The following is a 22,919-nucleotide window of genomic DNA, read 5'->3' on the forward strand; positions in this document are numbered from 1 at the left end:
CTGTAGCCTGTGGCAGAGGAGCCAGCCAGGAAATGGGGGGCGAGTGTCTACAAACTGGTTGGCAGCAAGCACTGGGACAAAGAGACAGCTCTGTAAATATGGTGGCAATGCACAATGTGGACCTGCCCTGGATGGCCAGGCCCTGGGGTCCCCTGAGTGGAGACCATAAGTATGAGGATTGGAAGGGCTGGGGAGATGACTCTCAGTAGTGTGCCTGCCATACAAGCATAAAGACCAGAGTTTGGATTTCCACCACCCACATAAAACCCAGGCATAGTGGTTCAGGTCTGTGACCCTGGGTAGGAGGGGGGTGTTGAGGACAGGTCCTCAGAGCTCACTGGCCAGCCAGGTTATCCAACAGGTAAACTCCAGGTTTAGTGAGAGACCCTGGTTAGCAATCGAAGACACATACTTCCGGCCTCCATATATGTGTGCTCACGCACCCACCCAGAATACTCACACAGAACTTTTAAGATTGATTTTAAACTTCCCAATAATGGTGAATCAGTTGGAAGCCAGCCTGATATACATAGCTAGTTCCAGACTGCCAGGGTTACATAGTGAGACCCTGTCATCATCAACAACAACAAAAAGAGGGGTGGAGTTGGGAGTGGGACATAAGCCTGTAAGCCCAGCACTGGGAATGCAGCAGCAGAAGGGTTAGGAACTAAAGTAAGATTGAGCGGGCTGGAGAGATGGCTCAGCGGTTAGGAACACTAACTGCTCTTCCAGAGGTCCTGAGTTCAATTCCCAACACCACATGCTGGCTCCAACCATCCGTAATGGGATCTGATGCCCTCTTCTGTTATGTCTAAAGACAGCTATAGTGAACTCATATAAATAAATAACTCCTTAAAAAAAGAAAGATTTGAGCAAGATCGTGAATTTGAGGCTAGCCTGGGGTATACAAGACTCTGGCTTAGCAAGTAAAGAGGGAACCCAGGAGGGAGCGCTGACTCCTGCAAGTTCTCTGACGTCCACACACATGCTGTGCCCTGCCCTGATAAAATACGTAAATTAAAAATGTAATAAACCCCCCCAAATGAGTAGCATCCCTATAATCTGAGCATCCGGTGGATTGGGGATGTGTGCTAAGGCAGGGTGATCTAGAGCTAGTCTGGATTAGAGAGAGAGAGACCTTTTCCCTCCTGATAAATGAAAGTCAGACGTGGCTCACACCTGTAATCCTTGCTCTGATGCAGGAAGCATCCTTGAGTCAGCTTAGGCTATGGGACTCTGTCTTAACAAAACCAACGAACCCGACAACAACAAACAACAAAAATAGGAGGAATCACACTCTGGAGCTGGTTACAGAGTCCTAGGCCAAAGGCAGGGCTAAGGGTGAAAAGTAGCCTTCTGGTTCTAGGACAGAACTGAAAACCCAAGTAGCTCAAGGAGAGACAGTTGCGGGGGGGGGGTGGAAGACGGGGGTGGGGGTGGGGGGCAGGCTCAGGGGCCAAGAACAGGAAACTGTGTGTCTTCTAGGAGCTGTGGCAGTGCTGGGAAGGTTTCTTACCTTTTTACATTTTATATTTAATTGTGTATGTTGCAGGTGAGGAGAGGAGTTTGCGTATGAGTGAAGGTTTCTGAGGAGGCCAGAAGAGGGGTCTTGGGATCTCTGCTATCTGATGTGGGTGCTGGGAACCGAATGGTGCCCCTGTGCAGGGGCGATATGATATGCCCTTTGCTAGGCAAGCGTCCAAGACCTTCCCAGGTGCAGAGATGCTTCTCCGCGGCAGCTTTCACGGTTGTGGGTGCCAATGAATGAATGAGGAGAATGAAGTATCAGAGTCTTGGCAATGACACCACATGACGGCTCAGAAAGAAACCTAGGACTACTGTTTGCATTAGTTGAGCCAGGTAGCCATGATCCGGTCCTCGCCTATGACAGGAAAGTGGGGGGGTGGAGGGGCGGGGGGGAGGGGCGGCGCGGTGCGGCGCTACGCCTCTCCCTCAACACTAATTTTTCCTAAAGAAACATTTCTCAGGAAACAGCAAACTTTATTACAGGGGCGCAAGGTTGGAGTGCGGCTTGCTTGCCTGCCTTTAGTGCCCGTTCAGATGCGTTTTCTACACCATAAAATTCTCATCTAACATCCACAGCCCAGTGGATTTTAGTTTGTTTGTGGATGTGTGTCCAGCACCACATTCTAATTTTAGAATATTTTCAACACCCACAAAAAAAAAAAACCCTGATCCCCTCCCCCAACTATCATCACCTATTTCAGCTCCTTCCTCTGTGACACCCCATCCCTGGGGAATTACTCATCTCCTTCCCCTGTGGGGATCCCCCAGAATTTACCCAGGGATGGAACCACACAGCAGCCTGGCTTCTTTTCTGCCAGCCGTGTTAGCAAAGTCAGCTGTGATAAAGCATGCAGGGGAGCTGCCTTCCTTCCCCGGCTAAGCCCTTCTCCAGCATGTAGGTTCTATGTGGTGTGTGTGTGTGTGTGTGTATGTGTGCGCGTCAGTCCAGCTTTGGGTGGTTAGTACATGCACGCTCAGGTAACAAGTGTAACATGGTGGCAGATATGTGTGCCACAGGGTGTGTATGAAGGTCATCAGAGAACAACTTTTGGGAATAAGTGCCTTCTTCAGACCTTGATGGGGGATCTGAGGATGCAATTCAGACTGTTTGTTGGCCCAGCTGCACCATCCTGAGGCAGCAGCTATGGCTTCCATTCCCACCAGTCCCCTGAGAGGGTTCCAGTTTCTCCATGTCGGCTTTATGTCTTCTGTATATCCATATTGGTGTCTTTATTTTTTTGAGGCAAGATCTTATAGATCCGAGGCTAACCTCAGACCTCTATGTAACAGAAGCTAATGCTGGCGTCTCATCTCCCTGCCTCTACCTCCCAGTTGTTGAGATCACAGGTGTATACCACCCAACCTGGCTATGGGGTACTGGGAATTGAGCCCCGTATCTTCAGCCTCTGAAGCATCTATCTTGATTTTTTTAAAATGTAACCTTTTATTTTGTGTGTATTGGTGTTCTGTCTGTATTCACGTCTTGGTGAGGCTGTTGGATCTCCTGGAACTGGAGTTACAGAGAGTTGTGAGCCACCATGTGGGTGCTGGGAATTGAACCCCCGTCTTCTGGAAGAGCTGCCAGTGCTTTTAACTGCTAAGCCACCTCTCCAGCCCCTCATTTATCTTGATTGTTACAGCTTTGTAGCAAGTCTTTTTTTTTTTCCCTGTGTGGGCCCAAGCCACAGTGAGTCTCCGTTTCTCTGTGTAGCCCTGGCTGTCCTGGAACTCACTCTGTAGACTAGACTGGCCTTGAATTCAGAAATCTGCCTGCATCTGTCTCCCGAGCCCTGGGATGAAGCGTGTGCACCAACATGCCTGGCTTTAGAGGACAACTTTCAAGAGTTGTTCTCTTTCCACCCTGTGGGTTCCAGAGATCAAACTTAGGTGGTACAGTTTGACAGCAGGCACCCTTACCTGATGAGCCATCTTGTTGGCCCCAAACCTCTTAGTTTCTAACTTAATCTCACTGTGGGTAAGAGGAAGCTTTTATGTGCTCTCTCTCCTTTGACAAGCAGCCGGGCTTGCTTAAGGCCTGTGATATGGTCTACCCGGAGGATGTTCCATGTGCATCTGAGAAGACATATTTGGAGTCTTCTCATCTTAAGAGTGCTCTTCAGAGCCCTGGAGCCCAGCTGGTTTAAAGAGGATCAGGCTTGCTTCCTGTGGTCAGTTCTATCTACACTGAGGATGGATGGGATCTTCCTGTGGTCAGTTCTATCTATACTGAGGATGGGATATCGGACTCTCCAACTAGCACATCAAACCGTAGTTTTCTTTCCAAGCCTGCTAGACTTCCTGCACCTGGGTTGCCCTTGGGAATACACCGGTTTTAACTCCTTACAGTCCGGTTTATAGACTGTTACAAAATATCCTGGTCCCTAGTTAGACACAAAATGTCTTTGTCCCTAATGAGACTTTCTGCTTCATACTCAAATAGTTACCTTAGCTCTCTCAGTAACTGCTCATGTGGTTTCTTTATGCTGAACTTCTATTTTGTGGTGGCACATGCCTTTAATCCCAGCACTTGGGAGGCAGAGGCAGGCAGATTTCTGAGTTCGAGGCCAGCCTGGTCTACAAAGTGAGTTCCAGGACAGCCAGGACTGCACAGAGAAACCCTGTCTCAAAAAACAAAAACAAAAACAAAAACAAAAGCAAAACAGAACAAAACAAAAAAGTTGGGAGACAGAGGCAGGTGGATTTCTGAGTTCGAGGCCAGCCTGGTCTACAAAATGAGTTCCAGGACAGCCAGGGCTATACAGAGAAACCCTGTCTCAAAAAACAAAACAAAACAAAACAAAACAAAACAAAACAAAACAAAAAAACAAAAACAAAAAAAATGTATTCTATTTATTGGTGTGACCAAATACCTGACAGAAACGACTTAGTAAATAAAGAGTTTATTTTGGACCACAAATTCAAGGGAGTTTCAGTCCATCATGGTGGAGAACACAGTGTAGCTGGATGAGGACACAGGGGCCCTGCTGGAATCAGGGCAGTAGGACCTCCAAAGGCTCCTGGTGATCTTCTTCTGCCAGGTAGGGCCCACCGACTTCAAAATAGTGGTGTGAGTGAGATGGGAACCAAGAGGTCAAGATCTGAGCTGGAGGTCAAGATCTGAGCCGGAGCGAGACCGTTTGGATTCAAACCATAAACCAGGCATGGTGGCACACATCTGTAATCCCCAGCACTCAGGAGGCTGAGGCAGGAGAATTGCTATAAGCTGAGGTCAGCCTGATCTACACAATGAGTTCCACCAGTCAGGGCTACATAGTGAGATCCTGACTATAAAACAAAATAAAACAAACCCAAAGTTTGCTCCAATGTAGATTTCTCCCCTTCCTCCATGTGGTTAATATGATACAAACCACACCTTATGGACAATGCTTTTGCAATTATTGTTTTGTGCAGCTGAGTTCTCTTTTAAAGAGAAACAAGAAAAATACATTTCTCTATTCCCCATGACCACAGTATTTATCCTCTGTGTGGGTTCAAGTGTGTTTTCCTCAGCTCAAAGGCCCTTTCTGCCTGCAAAGAATTCTGTTTCCTCATCTAGACGTATCTTCGTGTGACCTTCTCATCTTTAGAGTCTGTTACTGTTTGCAGGTCACCCTGTGAGGAAGGAGTCCCACCCCTACCCCTAGCTTCTCTCTGGATCCACCCCTTAACAGGGTGACCTTGGCAAGCCACATCCTTCTCAGTGCCTCAGCTTTCTCACACCCAGAAAGGACATAGTGACAGCCCTGAGCTGAGCGTTGGAGATGTGGTTCAGGGCAAAGCCCTGGAGGTGGGTTCTGAGCACTCAGGGATACCAGTTCCAAGCTTACCCAAGGGTACAGGGCTGCTTCAGAGCCGTAATTGAGGGTGCTGTGGGCTTACACATGGTTGAAAAAAAATGGGTCAATCTTACACTAAATGCTGTTGGGCCTGAGGTGCCTGGCCAAGTTTCTTGCCTGTGGGTTAGTGCCTGAGGCCACTCGGAAGGCGTGAGAAAGAAGGAGCCTACGCCCAGAAACCTGCTGACGATCCCAGGATGTGGGTGGGGACAGCACACCACTCACCCTGTGTGCCTTTCTCTGTTCATACCAGTCTCCTAGGACACAAAAAGCCACCAGAGAGATGTGATTCCCTGCATCCTGCCACTCCACTTGGCTACCCTGCTTGCTGAGACACACCCCTCAGATATCTCCTCCCAGAGCTGCTCTGTTCCTCTCCCCATCCAAACAAGCGAGACATTGGTTCATGCCTGAGGAAGGCAATTTATTTCCAAGATATAGACTGTACTTTTAAGACAAGACTTTCAGAAGCAGGAATCTTAGTTATAGCCTAGAGAGGTGTGTCAAGGGCACAGTGGGAGGAGCCATGCAGATGTGGGGGGCTTTATCCAACACTGTTACAACACTTTTTAAAATGAGCAAAACATCTTTAAAAATCCTTATAAATTCTTTATAATATGTTACACATTAGAGACAATATTTACAGTGAAAGGGAGGGGGGGGACTTTACAGAAAATCTTTGCATAAACCAGAAAGACTGACAGACCTGGGCAGCAGAGCAGGTCACCCCCCTGGGGCTCCCCTGGAATGAGTGAGGGTGGAGGGGGGACTAGTGCTTTAGGTTTATTTACAATGTGTGGGAAGAGGAGCTGGGTCCCACCCACCCTGCAGGAACAGCCCAGCTGAGACTCTACACATCAGTGCCGGACAGAGTTCCTCCCGACTGAAGGCGAGTCCGCATGCTAAGCTGCAGAAGGAAGCAGGGTGAACATGGAGGAGGAAGATGCCAGCTGTAGGGGGATCCAGGCAGATCCACAGGTCAGAGAGCTTAGAGGGGTGACTTAGAGGTTGGCAAAGGATGTGAAGAGCGACTCTGGTAGTAGTGGGGTTCAGTCCTGCCTCTGTGGAAGTGGCCTCAACCCAGCCTCTGACAAACTTGGGGCTAAGGTGCCTGTGTGCACCAAAGGTAGGGTCCTGGTAGGGAAAATAAAAGAATTGGGGTAGAAATAGCTACTGGAAACAAACATCTTTGCACTGTGACTACACACACACACACACACACACACACACACACACACTCACACATGCCCCCTCTCCCATGGACACCCAACCCCACATAATCGCTCCTCAGACATTCATTCTCCCTCTCTCCCTGGCTAGGAGCTATTGGGGGGGGGGTGGCAGAGGACAGACCCCAAATCCAGTCTGTATTTTTCCTTCTGTATGAAACTTGGGCGGTCCACCCATGGGTCCCTAAGTAGACTCACAGAAAAGGGCCACTTGGTTCTTCATCCAAGGGACATGACTCCCAGTAGCCCCTCCCCTCTCCTGAGGACTCCCACTTCGGTCTGGCTCTGACTTCTCCTCTGCCCACCTCACCTAACTCCAGCCTGCCGCACCAGCGCCGCCCTTCACACCCCACCCCCAACCTTCTGCAACACTGGGGGTGGCTGAGGGGGGTTGCACAAACGAGACGGGAATTCCTGCAGCCCCGGAACAGGGGAGGGTGTCACAGACACTGGTGAAGGCGGGCGGCAGCTGAGCGGCGCGGGGGCAGACCCTGCAAGGCCCCTAGGTCCCCCGATGGCAGTGATGCGGCGGATGAGGCCCGTGCCTTGGTGGACTCCAGGCTGCTGAGGCCAGAGTCCTTATTGTCGCTGTGCGGTCGCACGCCCACGGGCTCCGGAAGGCCCCCTCCGCCCAGCTCCTTCCACTCGTTGAAGTTGAGGTCGGTCAGCGGGCTCTGCACCACCACTGTGTGGCGGCGCCAGCTACTTCGGCGCCGCCGCGTCTCGGGCGACAGTGGGCGCCGCAGCCGCACGGCCAGCATGTCGTCGGCGGTGCCACGGAGACGTAGCCGCAGGGCTTCCACGCGCGAAGGTCGCGAGCCGAGTGCCGGGGCGGCCGCCGGGGGCCGCAGCGACTCCTGGCTGCTGGACGATGCCGAGCCCGGTGGTTCGGGACCGCGGGGACCCGCCCGGGCCGTACCGACGCCCGGACCCTCGGCCTCCGCGCGGCTGCGAGACAGGCGACGGCGTGCCAGAGTGTCGCATGGCATGAGATGGTGTGAGCTGAAGGATGGCCGGCGCGACAGGCGCCCCCCGGGGCCTGCGCCACCCTCCGTGTCCGTCTCCACGTGGCTCAGCTCGCTGCGTTCGTCGTCCGCCTCGTCGCCCGCGCCCGCGCGCCGCCCGCCGGTGCCGGAGCATACACTACGGTCCATGGTGGACAGGGTGGAGTAGCCCGAGACGATGGAGCGCGTGTCCGCCGCAGGCCGTTCGTCGGGTGCCGTAGGGGGGCTGAGGCGACCAGCGGCCTCCTCCGCTGCGGAGCCCGGCAGCTGCCCCTCGGGTGGCTCCTGCGTCCCCACCGCAGCCTTGTGCGCCTCCTGCTCGGAGTCATCGTCGGTGCTGCTGCCCAGGCCCCGCGCCTCCCGCCGCTTCTTCCGTTTGCGGTTGACCGCAGAGATGAAGGAGATCGCCAGCATCTCCCGGGCGTAAGGCTCTTTCTTGGGGACCCAGGAACCCTGTGCAAGGAGACAGCGAGGGTAAGGAGGGCCTTACACATCCCTACTCCTCGCCCCGTACCATGGCATCTAATCACCAGTTCCCAAACAAGCCAGTGCCCACACCAGCATGTTTCCCACGCACACAGTTTCTACTGGAGCGCCACCACCGCATACTCCTGTCTGATTTGGGAGCTGGGTAGGGTCTTCTCCAGCCACTTCCAGATAAATTCCTTAGACTTCCTGGTGGTAACAGTCCAAGACAATAAATGTGTCTGGTCCGTGATTGTAAACGCTAATGGGTCAAGCATCCACTCACCGCACCCGAGAAGCCTTTCTCTCCTGGGCACTACCCAGGTCACTTCCTCCTTCCCACCTAGTCCCTAAACCTAGATGTGAGCTCCCGACTCCTTTCCAACTGTGAGTCCATCTCTATCCTCTGTCTGCTTGGTCTGTTTGTACCCAGTCTACCCATGGAGAGGACATCACCCCACCTACCCTGCCCCAAACTTCCTCCATGCACATTGCCCCCTAAGAACAGGGTCTGCCTCTCCCCTTGCCCCAGCAGCCCTTCCCACTGTAGCCCTTTCCACTGTAGAACCAGCCTTCCAAAGCCGGGCTCTGCTTTCCTGCCAGCTTTGTTCAAGACTGGATGATCCCACCACTATCAGACGCAAGTAGCACCAACCTCAGGCCCAGAGCCCAGACCCCTACTTGAACCCAGTGTGGACTCTGGTGACTGCCCCACCAAGCCTCCTTTTGAGGTCGTTTTCACTTCGATATGACTGGCAGCCCTACTGTCTCTTGGATCCTGTGTGCTTGATCAAACTACCGTCCTCCCATCCCAGCTGCCTCTAGTGCAGAGGTCCATGGCCTTGCCCAGGGAGTGCAATGGGGGTGGAGGTGGGCACAGGAACTGAGGACTAGAAGCAAAGGGTTTAAGCAGCGGCAAGGAGTTATTTGCAGGTCTCTGAGACAGTGACTTTAGGACAAAACTCCCGGTCACTGAATTGTGCTCTGGGGTGAGGTTATCGGGGACCCTTGCACCAGACTCCTGCAGCCCTGCTTTTGTTCAGAGAACAGAGAACACATCTGAAAAACTGCCAGACATCAGGCTACCTGCCTGGGGTGGGCTTACAGGGAACCTGGCCAGTGCTGAGCCATTGAAACAAAAGATGAGGCTGTTCAACTCATAGTACTCAGCTGGTTTTACTCAGTGCTACCAACTGAACTGTGTCCCCCACCAAAGCCAGATATTACACTTCCACGCCCCAGCTGTGATGGTATTTGGAGATAGAGCTTCGGGAGAAAACAAGGTTTTGATGATGAGCACAGGGGATTAATCTCTCCTCCCCTCTCTCCTTCTCTAGGACACAGTGAAGAGATAGCTATCAAAAAAATTCAAAAGTCAAAGCAAAACTAGGAATGAAGCCTTCACCAGAAGTTAACTAGCTTGCTAGCATTGTGAACTTGGACTTCTAGCTCCTAATGCTGTAGGAAGTCAGTATTCATTGGTCTTTTTGTTATTTTTGTTGCTGCTGCTGCTGGTGGTTGGTTGGTTTTGGTTTTTCAAGATAGGATCTCTCTGTGTAGCCCTGGCAGTCCTGGGACTTAACTATGTAGACCAAGCTGGCCTCGAATTCCAAGTTCTGGAGTGCTAGGGCTAAAGGCATGTGCCACTGCCACCACCTAGCAAGTAGTCACTGTCTAAGCCTCCCAGGCAAGCTATTTTGTTTCAGCTAAGACCTGCAAGGTGGCCATCAGCTCTACTCTTTCCAGCTGGGCCACTTAGAGGTAGCTGCCAGACCCGGGTAAAGCTACAGAAGTCCTTCCTGCTTTCTGAGATTTACTTTTATTTATTGTGTGTGGGTGTTTATCTGCATGCGTGTCTTTGCATGCAGTGTCCATAGAAACCAGAAGAGGGCTTTGGATCACCAGACTGAAGTTACAGTTGGTTGTAAACTGCCATGTAAGTGTTGGGAATTGAGTCAGGCTCCTCTGCAAGAGTAGCCAGTGCTCTTAACCAGAGTCATCTCTCCAGCCCAGCCCCAATTGGATTCCTTAGCTGCACATGCTTAGAAAGAGCACCATAGTCAGTGGTGGCTGTTGATGTAGTTGGTACCCCAAACACTGACCTCGGTGGCAATAGGAGGAATCACTGAGAACTGAATTGCTACTGTTACAAACAGGGCAATCGCCAGCCACAGCCTCCACAGAACGGCTAAACTGGAGGTCTGGGGGATTTGGGCTGAGAGCTTGTGTATAGATCCTTCTGGAACAAGGCTATATAGCTGTCCTCAGATTGATTAAGTATATGTGTGTGTGTGTATATATATATATAATTTATGGTGTAGGTGCTCCATCTGAATGCACGTCTGTACACCAGAAACCAGAAGAGAGCACTGAATCCCATTGTAGATGGTTGTGAGCCAACATGTGGTGGCTGGGAATTGAACTCAGGTCCTTTGGAAGAGCAGCCAGTCCTTTTAACTTCTGAGCCATCTCTCTAGCCTCCTACCCCCCCCCTTTTTTGGAGGGGTTTGACTGACAGTGTATAATCACTCTTTTTACAGTGATTATGGTCTCCATGTAGCCAGATAATTCTCCCTTGGAGGTTACTTCCTGAGCTTCGGACAGGTCAAGGGGATTAGGAACCTGTGGTGAAATGGGATGGGGCAGCCCAGTTGGGGGCCTGGGGGTCTCAGGCTGGCGACTTTGGGTTGTACAGAGAGCTGAGGTGGAGGGGCCATCAGAGAAGTAAAAAGAGACCCTTACTTCCAAACATGGACATCTTAGTGTTAAACTAGTATGCCTCAGCCAGGAGTCTGTGACGTGTGGCAGCCCACACTCCAAAAAGGAACAGCCTAAATAAATACATAAATAAATAAACCCACAAAAGCCCAACCAAACAGAAAATGATTCTAATGCAGAGGCAACAGCGAAGTGTAACTGTAACTCAGGGTGTGGATCCCACCTGGGTCCCACCAGAAGCCTCTGAAATCCCTGGCTGCATGGAAGAAGGAAGAAGGAGAAAGAAGAGCAGGCCGCCCTGTGCTCTTGCGTGCATCTGCTGGTGGTGATGACCCTGACTAGGCTCTGGGGAACACGGCTGACAATCCCTGATCTGGACTTCAGAGTCTGGAAGGAGTGTGGGAGCGGCAAGTCTCAGTGCTGTGCAGGTGCTGTCACCAACCCTTGGAATGCAGGGCTGGCTGGGGCCCAGGCCTTGGTAGCTGAAATGGGATGCTGCAGACTCAGATGCTGTGGGTCATAGTACAGACACCACCTGCTATACACAGTTCAAAGTCTCTGTCTCTGTAACAGTTATTCCTATTAACCAGGCTGTCTGGTTTGTGCCTTGTGCCTTGGGCTCTCAAGTACTTAACTAGCTGTTTCATATCCATGCTGAGGCTATCCCATGTCCCCAAATGCTCCAACCCTGACAACAGAGGATCAGAACAGGATCTCCACAACATTCACCGAGTGGAAAGGAGACCTGCAGATGCCCACCCTTTGTGACCGAGAACATGCCCAAACTTCTAGTTACCTGAACTCTGAGCATTACCTTCCCTGACTATGTAGTGAGTGAGGATGGGACAGAATGGAGAGGTCTAGTAAAGATGGCGTGAAGACGGTGTGGGTGGGTGGCTGCAAATGTGAACTGGTACACTTGTGATTGGGTAGCTCACTAGAGTCTCCCAGATGTGCAAGCCAAGTGTACGACACTTTCTGAAAAGCACGCTGTGTAGATTCAATGCTCTGTGGCTAAGCAGAATCCTCCAGAGGAGCCAACACAGGGATTAAGGAGGCCCAGAATCTGGGGAGGCTGGAATCTCACAGCCTTAGGGAGGTGTCATGTCTGCTGCAGACAGATGTGGCCATAGGGGGTAGTGAGGAGGATTTCTGTCTAGAACAGTGTTTCACAACCTTTCTAATGCTGGGACCCTCTAAAACCTTTTAACACAGTCGCTCAACTGTGACACCCCCAACCATAAAGTAATTTTCACTGCTACTTCATAACTGTGATTTTGCTATGCTTATGAATCGTAACATAAATATCTGATATCAGCCCCTGTGTTTGGCCTACCCCAAGGGGTTGCGTCTCACAGGTTGAGAACTGAGGCTCTTACAGAGGACAGCACTGCTGAGCACAGACCCAGCAGTGCAGAGCAGCCTTTTGAGGCCTCCTGAGGCTGCCCACCTGCTTCCTCCTTCTTGTTGCTCCCCCTTGAGGCATCTTCCCGCCTTGGGGCTCATCCTCACATCTTCACGCACCAGCCTCCCTCGACCCACAGGGCTTTGCAGTTTTGCTCTGAACACCTCTCAGCTAAGTGTCTCACGTCTGTGCATGCCGACATCTGGTTTGTGAACTCCACCCAGCTTCTGCCTCCTCTGGGTCCCAATTCTCTCCAGCAGTGTTGTTTGCTCATTAGTACGATACTGGAATCCATTCCAAGATAAACCCTGTGTGGATAGGAGTCTACTTGCTCAGCTTGGTTTTAGTTTTCTTCCTTGCTTCCTTCCTTCTCTCTCTCTCTCTCTCTCTCTCTCTCTCTCTCTCTCTCTCTCTCTCTCTCTCTCTCTGTGTGTGTGTTTGTGGCCTGTAGAGACTGGAAGAGTGTTAGATTCTGGGCCCCAAATTTACTGGTGATTATGAGCCACCGGGTGTTTGCTGTCAACTGAACTCAGGTCCCCTGGAATAGCAGTCAGTACTCTTTTTTTTTTTCCCGAGACAGGGTTTCTCTGTATAGCCCTGGCTGTGCAGAAATCCGCCTGCCTCTGCCTCCCGCCGAGTGCTGGGATAAAAGGCATGCGCCACCACACCCGGCTGCAGTCAGTACTCTTAACCACTGAGCGTCTGTCTCTCCAGCTCCTCAGATCCTGCTTGCATCCTCGGGGTTCAGTACAGGAAGCCATGTAGCAGGGGTTCAGACAAGATCTGTGTGGCGGGCTGGTGAGATGGCTCAGTGGGTAAGAGCACCCGACTGCTCTTCCGAAGGTCCAGAGTTCAAATCCCAGCAACCACATGGTGGCTCACAACCATTCGTAATGAGATCTGGCGCCCTCTTCTGGAATGTCTGAAGACAGCTACAGTGTACTTACATATAATAAATAAATAAATCTTAAAAAAAAAAAAGATCTGTGTGGCATGACTCAATGGACACAGCGTGTCTGGAGACACTGGAAGCCTTAGATATTGGGGAGTGGCGGTGTCACACGATGAGATGTGAAGCAATTACTGTCTCTTCCACCGCATTAGAGATTTTGGAAAATTGGTAGTAGTTTGTTTTAAGATTTATTTTTATTTTATGTGTATATGTGAGTGCATGCACATATGTTCAACATGAGTACAGTGGCCAATGAGGGCATCAAAGCTTCTGGAACTGGAGCTACAGGCAGCTATGAGCTGCCATGTGGGTGTTGGGAGCCAAATACAGGTCCTCTGAAAATACTTTGAATGTCTTAGACTTCTCTCTCTCTCTAACTCCTGTGGTAGTATTTCTATGCAAGCAAAATAACTTTTTTTTTAAAGATTGTTTTTTAGTTCATATGTGTGCATGTGTGCATGTTTGTTTGTATGTGTGTGTGTGTGCACGCGCTCACATGCATTTGTACATGCATGCAGAAAGGTGGCCAGAAAAGGGTGCTAGATTCCCCTGGAACTGGCGTTACTGGTGGTTCTGAGCCATCAATTGCAAGTGCTAAGAACTGGACTCAGCCGGGCGTGGTGGCACATGCCTTTAATCCCAGCACTTGGGAGGCAGAGGCAGGCGGATTTCTGAGTTCGAGGCCAGCCTGGTCTACAAAGTGAGCTCCAGGACAGCCAGGGCTATACAGAGAAACCCTGTCTCGAAAAACAAAACAAAACAAGAACTGGACTCTGGTCCTCTTCAAGTATGATATAATCATTCTGTGAACCTACATAAACTTGAGAGTATTAACCTATCACACAATAAGGCTGTATTGGCTACTTTCATATGAGTGGCCCACTATTGTGGGGTAGGAGACTACTTTTAAATATTCTATTGTAGTGGTTTGACTGTGGCCTTCATCCACTCTGGGAGATTTGAATGCTGAGTCATCATGGAATGCCACTGTTTGAAAGGATTGTAAGGATGAAGAGGCATGGCCTTCTTGAAGGGAGTGTGTCACTGAGGGGTTGGTTTCAAAGCCCCGCCAAGCCCAGAGTCTCTCTCTCTGCCTCTGAATCAGGATGTAATTCTCAGCTACTTCTCCAGGGTCTGCCTGCATGCCACCAAGCTTCCTGTCAGGATGATATGGACTAAATCTCTGAAACTGTAAGCCAGTCCCCAACTAAATGCTTTCTCTTATAACAGTTGCCTTGGTCATGATGTGTCCTCATAGAAACAGACTAAGACAACCATTTTACAACCAAAATACTATAGCATTTGATAAATAGATGAATCATTTAAAGTTAGAAAAATAAGCCAGGGGTGGTGGCATACGCCTGTAATCCCAGAACCCAAGAAAAAGGTAGCAAGACCACACATTTGGACTCCATAGAGACCCTGTCTCAGAAGCAAGCAAGCAAACAAACACACATGCAAAGAAATAAGGAATTACTTGGTAGGTAAAGGAATTTGCCACCAAGCCTGAGGACCTGAATTCAATCCCTATGATCCACATTGTAGAAAACATACACACAATAAATGAGTATAATTTAAAAAAATAAAGAAACAGAAAACCCCAAACATTTTCCCCATGAAATATTTGGTAGAGTTTACCAGTGAAGTCGTCTTTACCAGTGAAGTATCTTCTCTGTTGGAAGTTTTTATACACAAAACTTCTTCAGTAGATGCAGAGCTATTTAAGCTATTACTTCTGCAAATTATGGTAGTCTGAATCCTAAGACTAGGTTTGTCTTTTAAGTTACTGGGATTTGGGCTGGAGAGATGGCTCAGCAGTTAAGAACATCAACTACTCTTCCAGAGGTCATGAGTTCAATTCCCAGCAACCACATGGTGGCTCACAACCATCTGTAATGAGATCTGACGCCCTCTTCTGGTGTGTCTGAAGACAACTACAGTGTACTCATAAATAAAATAAATAAATCTTTAAAAAAATTACTGGGATTTTAGGCATAAAATGCTTATGGTATTATTCTCTGAGTATCTGTGTGGTCTGTACTGATGACCCCGTGTTAGCGTCTGTGTGGTCTGCGCTGATGCCCCCGTGTTAGCGTCTGTGTGGTCTATAGATGTACTATGTCATCCTTAGTATTGGTAATTTGTACAATGTCTTTTTATTCTGTCAGTCTGGTTAGAAGTCTATCCATTTTATTGATTTTTTTCCGAAGAAACAGCTTGTAGTTTCATTGATTTTTCTTAATTGTTTTCAGTTTCATGGATTTCTCAATCATCCATATTGTTTTCCTTTCCTTTTTCCTTTTTCCTTTCCTTTCCTTTCCTTTCTTCGTTAAGTCCTCCCAGACAGCTTTTTGTTGTTTTTTGTTGTTGTTGTTGTTTTGTTTTTGTTTGTTTAGAGACAGGCTCTTGCTATGACGTCCTGGCTAACCTGGAACCCAGTATGCAGCCCAGGCTGTCTCTACCTCCCAAGTGTTGGAATTACAGGCTCGTGCCACCATTCTCAGCTTGCCTAGGGACCTTAAAACATTTATCACAGCAGACATATTGCTGTTGTTTTCATTTTACAGATAAGGAAGCTGCAATTCAGAAAGAATTACCCAACATCATAAGATAAGTAGCAAAGTCAGGACTCAAATTCAGGGCTTTCTGCAACAAGAGCTGTTCTCAAGTCACACTTGCTCCTCAGCTACCGCAACCCAAGACCACCAGCCTCTTCTACATCAGATGCCTTCCACGCACCACCAGGTCAGCTTCTCTTCGCTCCCCCTCCCCGCCCCAGACACTCAGTATTTCCCACCTTCCATCCCACAGGACCCTCAACCCACACGCCCCCCAGTCCAGCTTCCGTCCTCTTGACCACAAGCTGCAGCGGGCTGCCTTGTCCAGGCAAACCACATCTGGGAAGCCATGGTACTGACCTTGGACTTGGCCGAACTACAGGTGGTGGAATCTGCTGGCAAAAGAAAGAAAACTGAAGTTAGACCAAGAAAGATCAAAGGTTCAAAGATGAAGGCCTTTGTTCTCCCCAGACCCTAGGAGGGCCACTGGCTTGGCTGGCATTTCCTATGGGTTGTCCCCATCAGAAGATGTTGTTAGCCACCACTTCTTTTAGAGGCAGGAAGTGACATCAGGCTGCGGGCTACTGAGTCTTCAGTTGCCCAGGGTTAAGGACAAAGGGGGCTTTTTTTCTAGGTCTGGCTCCTCCTCTCCCAACCCCCCCTTCCCCCTATGACACTGAAGCACTGGAGAGAAAATGCCAGTTTCGGATGCAGTCCACAGAAACCACAATGGGGTGACACAGCACATCACAGATACTCTGAAGAGATGGAGACCACACAGTGCAGGAGGAGGTGTGTGCCCCACTCCCACCCCACAAGAAGGAAAAGGGCCCCACTACGTCATCAGGTAACGAAGCAGAGATGAGGTGGATGAGACACAGGTACAGTGGGCTGGTGGTAGAGCCGACATCAACCTGCCCTTAAGGGGCAACTCCCCCTTTTAAACCCAGTCAAAACCATCACACCCAAGGGCATAGAGTGCCTCTCCTTAATATCTCCAGAATGGAGAAGGAAATGGATAACAAGACCTGGCAGTGCCCTCTCCGAGGCTGGAGAGGGAGCAGGTTGGTTCAGACCTGGGGTATGGAGCTGGTGCAGTTAATCCACACTCTCAGGCAGGCAGGTTAGAGGCCCCTCCCCAGCCCCCTCCCCCTGCAAATGGTGAGCAGAGCAAGAATGACTGACCACACTCGACACACACAGGACAGGCGGCAGCAGGTGATTACAAGAGACGGGGGGCTCCTCTCTGCTACCCTACCCCAGCCAGTATCTCAGAACTAAGGATGCTGTGGGGTCTTTCTCTGGGACAAGAACTGGACATGCTAGCAGGCAGTGAAGCCAGAATGTGAGATGAGCTGTGGCTGGGGCCACTCACTGCCTCTGAGCACAGAAGCCACCTCCCTCTAGCACAGGATTTCTAGGATGAGTGTCCAGAGCCTGAGCTGAGGCAGGGGTTGTCGTTTGACAATGGCTTCTGGGGTGGGTCCTACAGAGCTTCTGGGGTGGATCCTACAGAGACTGGGTCCAAACTCAAGTTCCCTCATCTTGGTGACCCTGAAGTGCTCCCACTGCACAGGTTGGGCAGGGAGCTCAGGGCCATCTGATGGCAGGGCAAGGGGTCTAACTTCCTCCAAGAAGAGGCAGGGTGGGGCCAAGGGTCAGCTGTGGACCAGCACTGCCAACTGCTATGTCAGGCTGGGGTTCCTCACTGCTGGGGGCGTGTCTTCCACTCATGCCTGCCCAGGCTTCTTATAATCACCCGCTACTGTTAGTGACTGAGGCCGCGCGCAACACCGCACTATACCCTTTAAATCTCCAACAGGTCCGCTGGAGGAGGAGGGCAGGAGAAGCAGAGGGAAGGGAGGATGGAGGAGGAGGGAGGAGATCAAGGGGGAAAGAGGGAGGAGGGACAGGGTACAAGGAGAGAAGGAAGAGAAATTAAAAAGAGGAATGTATGCCGCCAGCTGTAAAGATCAAGGGCTCAAGAGAGAGACCAGTGAAGAAGGCCAAACACACAGCCCTGCCCAGCCCTGCCCAGCCTTGCCCAGCCCTGCCCAGCCCTGCCCAGCCCTGCCCAGCCCTGGGGAAGCTGAGTTAACAGCTAGATGTTCGCAGAGAAGGAGAAGACCCTCGACGGCCCACCTTGGGGTGTTGCCAGGCCAGGGCCTTGCAGGGAGGGGACAGGGAAGATAAACATCTGGCCAGGCATCTGGGACCCTCAGAAAGGCAGAGCCTCCCCCCACCCCCCCAGGTCCCTTAACTCACCTGAGCCTGGATCACTGGGGGGCACTGTCCTGCCAATGTTGGGCAGGAGGTACTCGATGTTGGGCACCGACTGTGGCTCCTTGTCATCAACAGGGGTCTGCAAGCAGAGGGAGGAGTCAGTCGGCAGCCTCCCAGATCGTTAGCCCCCCCACGCCCACCTGCTCAACACCTCAGGCCAGACACCACCCACCCTCTAGTCACTTACTCTCTCTCCTTTGTCCTCGTCATCACTGAAGAACCAGTCAGACTGCAGAGGAGACAAAAGACGGGGTGAAATTAGTGTGGGGGGAGCTGAGCGTTGTCGGCTTCTTAACCCTCAGGCCAAAGGACCCACAGTCCCAAAGGTGATTCCTCCTTCGAGTAAGTCCTAAGAGGGGAGGCTCAGGCAGCCCCCACGAGCTATGAGAAACCCTTACAGGGAGACAAAATGAGACTACATGTGGGAAGGAACCGATCAGTGCTAGGGAAAGCCCACCACTAGCTTGCTACTGGTCCAGGGTGCCTCACTATGGTGTACACCTCATAGCCAGCCAGAAAAAGCCTGGTCGGCAGCGCCCTCTAGTGGATGCTAGGTGCACTGATCGTGTTGGGGAACCAGATCACAGCTGGAGCTGAGGGTGCAGGGGCCTCATCTTCCACCATCCCCGGCTTCACACTGACAGCTGGGGTGTCACACTCTATCCAGTGAGAGAAAATGCCTGGAAACAAGTGTTAGAAACTCAGAGTCAGACAGGCAAGACCTTCTTCATAAATGCCAAACACACTTGACTTGGTGGTTCATGCCTGGGGCTAGAGAATTTATTTGAGTTCAAGGGCAGCCCAGACTACTCTGTGAATTCCAGTCCAGCCTGGTTACAGAATATCTTGCCAATTAGAAAGAGTTAAGAAATACAAAGTGAACCCCCAGCCTCCGGAATCCAGAGATTTGTGCTGCTTACAAAGAGCTGAGCAACAAGGAGTGAAAGTATTGTTTCCTATCTGTGCCACTTTGAAACCAGAAAATGTATATCCTGCTAAACTCTCATTTAAATTTAAGGATAATCCCAGGCATACCGGTGCATACCTACAATCCCAGCACCAGGGAAGCAGGAAGCAGAAGGCATGCACACATTTGAGGCCAGCCTAGTCAGGCCAACTAGGGTTTGTCTCAGAAAAAAAGGGGGGGGGTGTTAATTTGTAGCATATATGCTGTCATCTTTGTCATCTTTCTTTTTTGAGAAAAGGTATCCTGTAGCCCAGACTAGACTCCAACTCCTGGTCCTCTTGCTTCCGGCTCCCAGGTGCTTGGGTTATAGGTGTGAACCACCACATCTGGGTTTAAGATATCTTAAAAATACTGTAAGAACAACTGGCACCCGGGGAAATGGCTCCGTAAAGTGTCTGTGGCATAGGAATCAAGACCCTGTGTAAGGAGGCAGGCATGGCATGGAGACACAGGCTTCTAACTCTGGCGCTGGACAGCAGAGGCAGGGGCATCCCAGGGTCTGCTGACTCGGTGAGCTCCGGGTTCACTGAGAGGCCTTGCTAAAAATGATGTGAAGAGTGATAGATGCTGGATATCTGTCAACCTCTGCTCTCCAGATGTGCACAAGCAGGCAAGAGGATCAGCACACACATAATACAGTTCATAGACTTGCAGGAGACTAAAATACTGTAGCTGACTGAACAGATAAAAATTAGGCAGATGTGCTGGGCAGTGGTGGCGCACGCCTTTAATCCCAGCACTCAGGAGGCAGAGGCAGGTGAATTTCTGAGTTCGAGGCCAGCCTGGTCTACAAAGTGAGCTCCAGGACAGCCAGGGCTACACAGAGAAACCCTGTCTCTAAAAACCAAAAAAAAAAAAAAAAAAAAAAAAAAAAAAGGCAGATGCTACAGAGATGGCTCAGAGGCTAAGAGCACTGGAGGCTCTTCCAGAAGACCCAGGTTTGATTCCCAGCATCCACATGACAGTTCACAATCAGCTCTAACTCCATTTCCAGAGAATCTGGTGCCTTCTGGCTTCTGCAGGCACGGTACACACAATGGTCAACAGACACTCATTCAAGTAAACACAAAAATATTAAAAGATATAGATGCAAAATGCTGATTCTTTCAGCAACGCAGTAGACATACTCAGGGCATGGCCCTTGACATTAGAGAAGATGCAGTCTTCTAGAAGACGCACGAACCATTCAAAAGCTAAATCTACCCTGGGTCACCATAATGGCTCCATAGTGCCTACATTCCACAACCCATGTCCTCTCCTCACAATGCAGTAAATGTGAACTGGTTATAACTTTACAAGAACTAACGCCCCTTCCAGAGTTTACACGTGGAGAAACATGTTAGGTACGCAGGGCTACATCACAATAACTGCCTTACACAGGAAAACCCACAGAGAGACCCTAGCTGTCCGTCCATCAGTCTGAATGGCATGTAAGAGTAGTCATGTAAAAAACTGGTGATAAAGTGGAAAACAGGTTTCTCTCTATAGAAGATGTTAAGGGTAGGCAAAGACAGACCAGAGGATAGAAAAATGTATTTTCTGAGACGCTGCAGAATTTAAGGACAGACAGGGCTACACAGTGAGACATTGTATGAAAGAAAAAAGGAAAGAAGAGAAGAGAGAAGAGGAGAAGAGGAGAGAAGAGGAGAGAAGAGGAGAGAAGAGGAGAGAAGAGGAGAGAAGAGAAGAGAAGAGAAGAGAAGAGAAGAGAAGAGAAGAGAAGAGAAGAGAAGAGAAGAGAAAGAAGAAAGGACGAGAAAAGAATGAATCAAACAGAAAACAGAAAAACAGAAACTTCAGCATTCATTCACTGTGGGGACGAAATGGCAGGCCACTCTGGATCATACCCATGACTGTTTATGAAGCTAACGACATTCTTTCCTTGTGACCTTGCAGTCCTGGTCATGGGTGCCAACCCAGGGGACTGAAAGCTTAAGTCCACACACAGATCTGCACATAGCTGTCTGTGAAGCAGCTTTCTTTACAACAGCTAAGCCTTGAGGGCAGCCAAGCTGTTTGCTGTGGTTTGGACAAATCCCTCAAGGGCATCAAAGGCTTGGTCCCCAGGTGCCACTACGGGAAGGCACTTTAGGGGGGTGGGGCCTTGTGGGCATACCCCAGAGGGGAGGGGAGGACCCAGCCTACCTTTCTCTTTGCTCCCTGGCTAATATGATGGCAGTTTTACTCCTCCACACCCCAGCTACAATCACCATGTGATACGAGAGTCCAAAAGCAACAGAGACACACATGAACCGGAAACATGGGAACTGTGAGCCAAAATAAACATATCTCAGCAGGAGGAGATGACCTCAGACGTTTCACTAAATGACTGAGAGCTGACATGTAACCTTTCAGTAGAGGATTACACAGATAATCCATCATATATCCAGTGGATATTATTCAGTATCAGAAGGAAATAGGCCAGGGATGGTGGTGCATGCACGTAATCGCAGCACTTGGGAGACAGAGGCAGGAGGATCTGTGCAAGTTCCTGGTCAAATCTGGTCTATGCATCAAGCTCGTTTCAAAAGCAGACAAGCAAAACAGCAGCAAGAACTACTTATTGGACAGGAAAGACGCAAGCTGAGGGCTGGAGAGATGGCTCAGCAGCTAAGAGCACTGACTGCTCTTGCAGAGGTCCTGAGTTCAAGTCCCAGCAACCACATGGTGGCTCACAACCATCTGTAATGAGATCCGATGCTCTCTTTTGGTGTGTGTCTGAAGACAGCTGCAGTGCACTCATATACATTAAATAAATAAATAACCCTAAGAAAAAAGGACACTTGCCGGGCGTGGTGGCGCACACCTTTAATCCCAGCACTCGGGAGGCAGAGGCAGGTGGATTTCTGAGTTCAAGGCCAGCCTGGTCTACAAAGTGAGTTCCAGGACAGCCAGGGCTATACAGAGAAACCCTGTCTCGAAAAAACAAAAAAAAAAAAAAAAAGAAAAAAGGACACAAGGTGACTCACTCACAGCCATGGAGCCACTGCTGTGTCACGAGCGAGCCTTTGTATTAACAGTGTCCACACTGCTTGACTCAAGCCAGGTGACTTTGTGGACAAGGCAAACCCCAGGAATAGTGTGAGGGGGACTTGAGGGCAGGGTGTGCCGGATGGTCAGGGCTATGGCGGTGATCTGTATGATACTACAGGGACCGACACATGTCATGTGTCTCTCCAGGCCCACAGAGCATACAGGAGCACACTCTAATGTTAACTATGTATGTCAGTAGGTAGGATGAGCTGTCGGGTTCTCAGAAGTGCTGGGTGTAGAACCAGGGCTGTGAACTGAGCCAGCGTCCGGCACACTCTCACCTGTTCTCTGCCACAACAGAGGCTCCATCTTTGGGGTATGTGGATAACAGAGCAGGGTCCATGTGGAGAGCTCAGGGGTGTTTCTGTGTCTTCTGATTAATTCTGCTATGAATCTAAACCCCCTGATAATGTTTAGAAAAAAAGGTACTTGCTAAGAGGTAAAATAAACTGAAGAAAGTTGTGGCCTTGCATCTGGTTGTCATGACTGGTGATGACTGGACCAGATGCGCTGAGAACCCTGCTTAGGCAGCCAAGGGGGGAAACCCGAGAATCCTGAAGATGCAAGAGGTAAGAAAAAAAATCTCAAGTGGACAAAAGTACAGAGCAAAGTGAAAAGACATTCAGTGTTTACTGTGGTGGTGGCTGAGACAGGGTCTTTCAATGGAACCCAGGCTGGCCTCAAAGTCACAGAAATCCTCCTACCTCAGCCTTTCAAGTGCCGGCACACAGGCTTGATTTACCAAACCATACTCAAAGATGTCCAAACCGATGCTTTGCAAAAAGAGATAGGACAGTCCTTGACAAGCGTGATCAAGGCAAATGAAGATGGAGCTGGAGAGATGGTTCAGTGGTAAGCACTGGTGCTCTCCAGGGGTCCTGAGCTCAATGCCCAGCACCACACGGCAACTAACACCCACCTGTAACTCTAGTTCCTGGGGAT

The 22,919-nt window shown here is 50.1% G+C and overlaps 1 protein-coding gene across 7 annotated transcripts in view; it reads right to left on the reverse strand.

Moving 5' to 3' along the window:
- Positions 1 to 5,766: 5,766 nt before the first annotated feature.
- Positions 5,767 to 22,919, reverse strand: part of Arhgap23 (Rho GTPase activating protein 23) — a 99,274-nt gene continuing 82,121 nt past the window's right edge. For 4 of the 7 annotated variants that reach the window (XM_085829599.1, XM_029483623.1, XM_029483624.2 and 1 more), the window contains 4 exons: positions 18,165 to 18,206; positions 17,960 to 18,056; positions 16,055 to 16,089; positions 5,767 to 8,049 (listed from right to left, as the gene is read on the reverse strand). In XM_085829599.1, the coding sequence (XP_085685725.1) occupies positions 7,033 to 8,049; positions 16,055 to 16,089; positions 17,960 to 18,056; positions 18,165 to 18,206 (1,191 nt within the window). In that variant the 3' untranslated portion in view covers positions 5,767 to 7,032. Of the gene's footprint in view, positions 8,050 to 16,054; positions 16,090 to 17,498; positions 17,522 to 17,959; positions 18,057 to 18,164; positions 18,207 to 22,919 lie in introns of those variants that run through there. The other 3 variants (XM_085829600.1, XM_021177408.2, XM_085829601.1) reach the window with 3 other exon arrangements.

The sequence above is a fragment of the Mus caroli genome, unplaced genomic scaffold, assembly GCF_978045245.1.
Source record: "Mus caroli unplaced genomic scaffold, Mus_caroli_1 scaffold_13, whole genome shotgun sequence".
Lineage (NCBI taxonomy): Eukaryota > Metazoa > Chordata > Mammalia > Rodentia > Muridae > Mus > Mus caroli.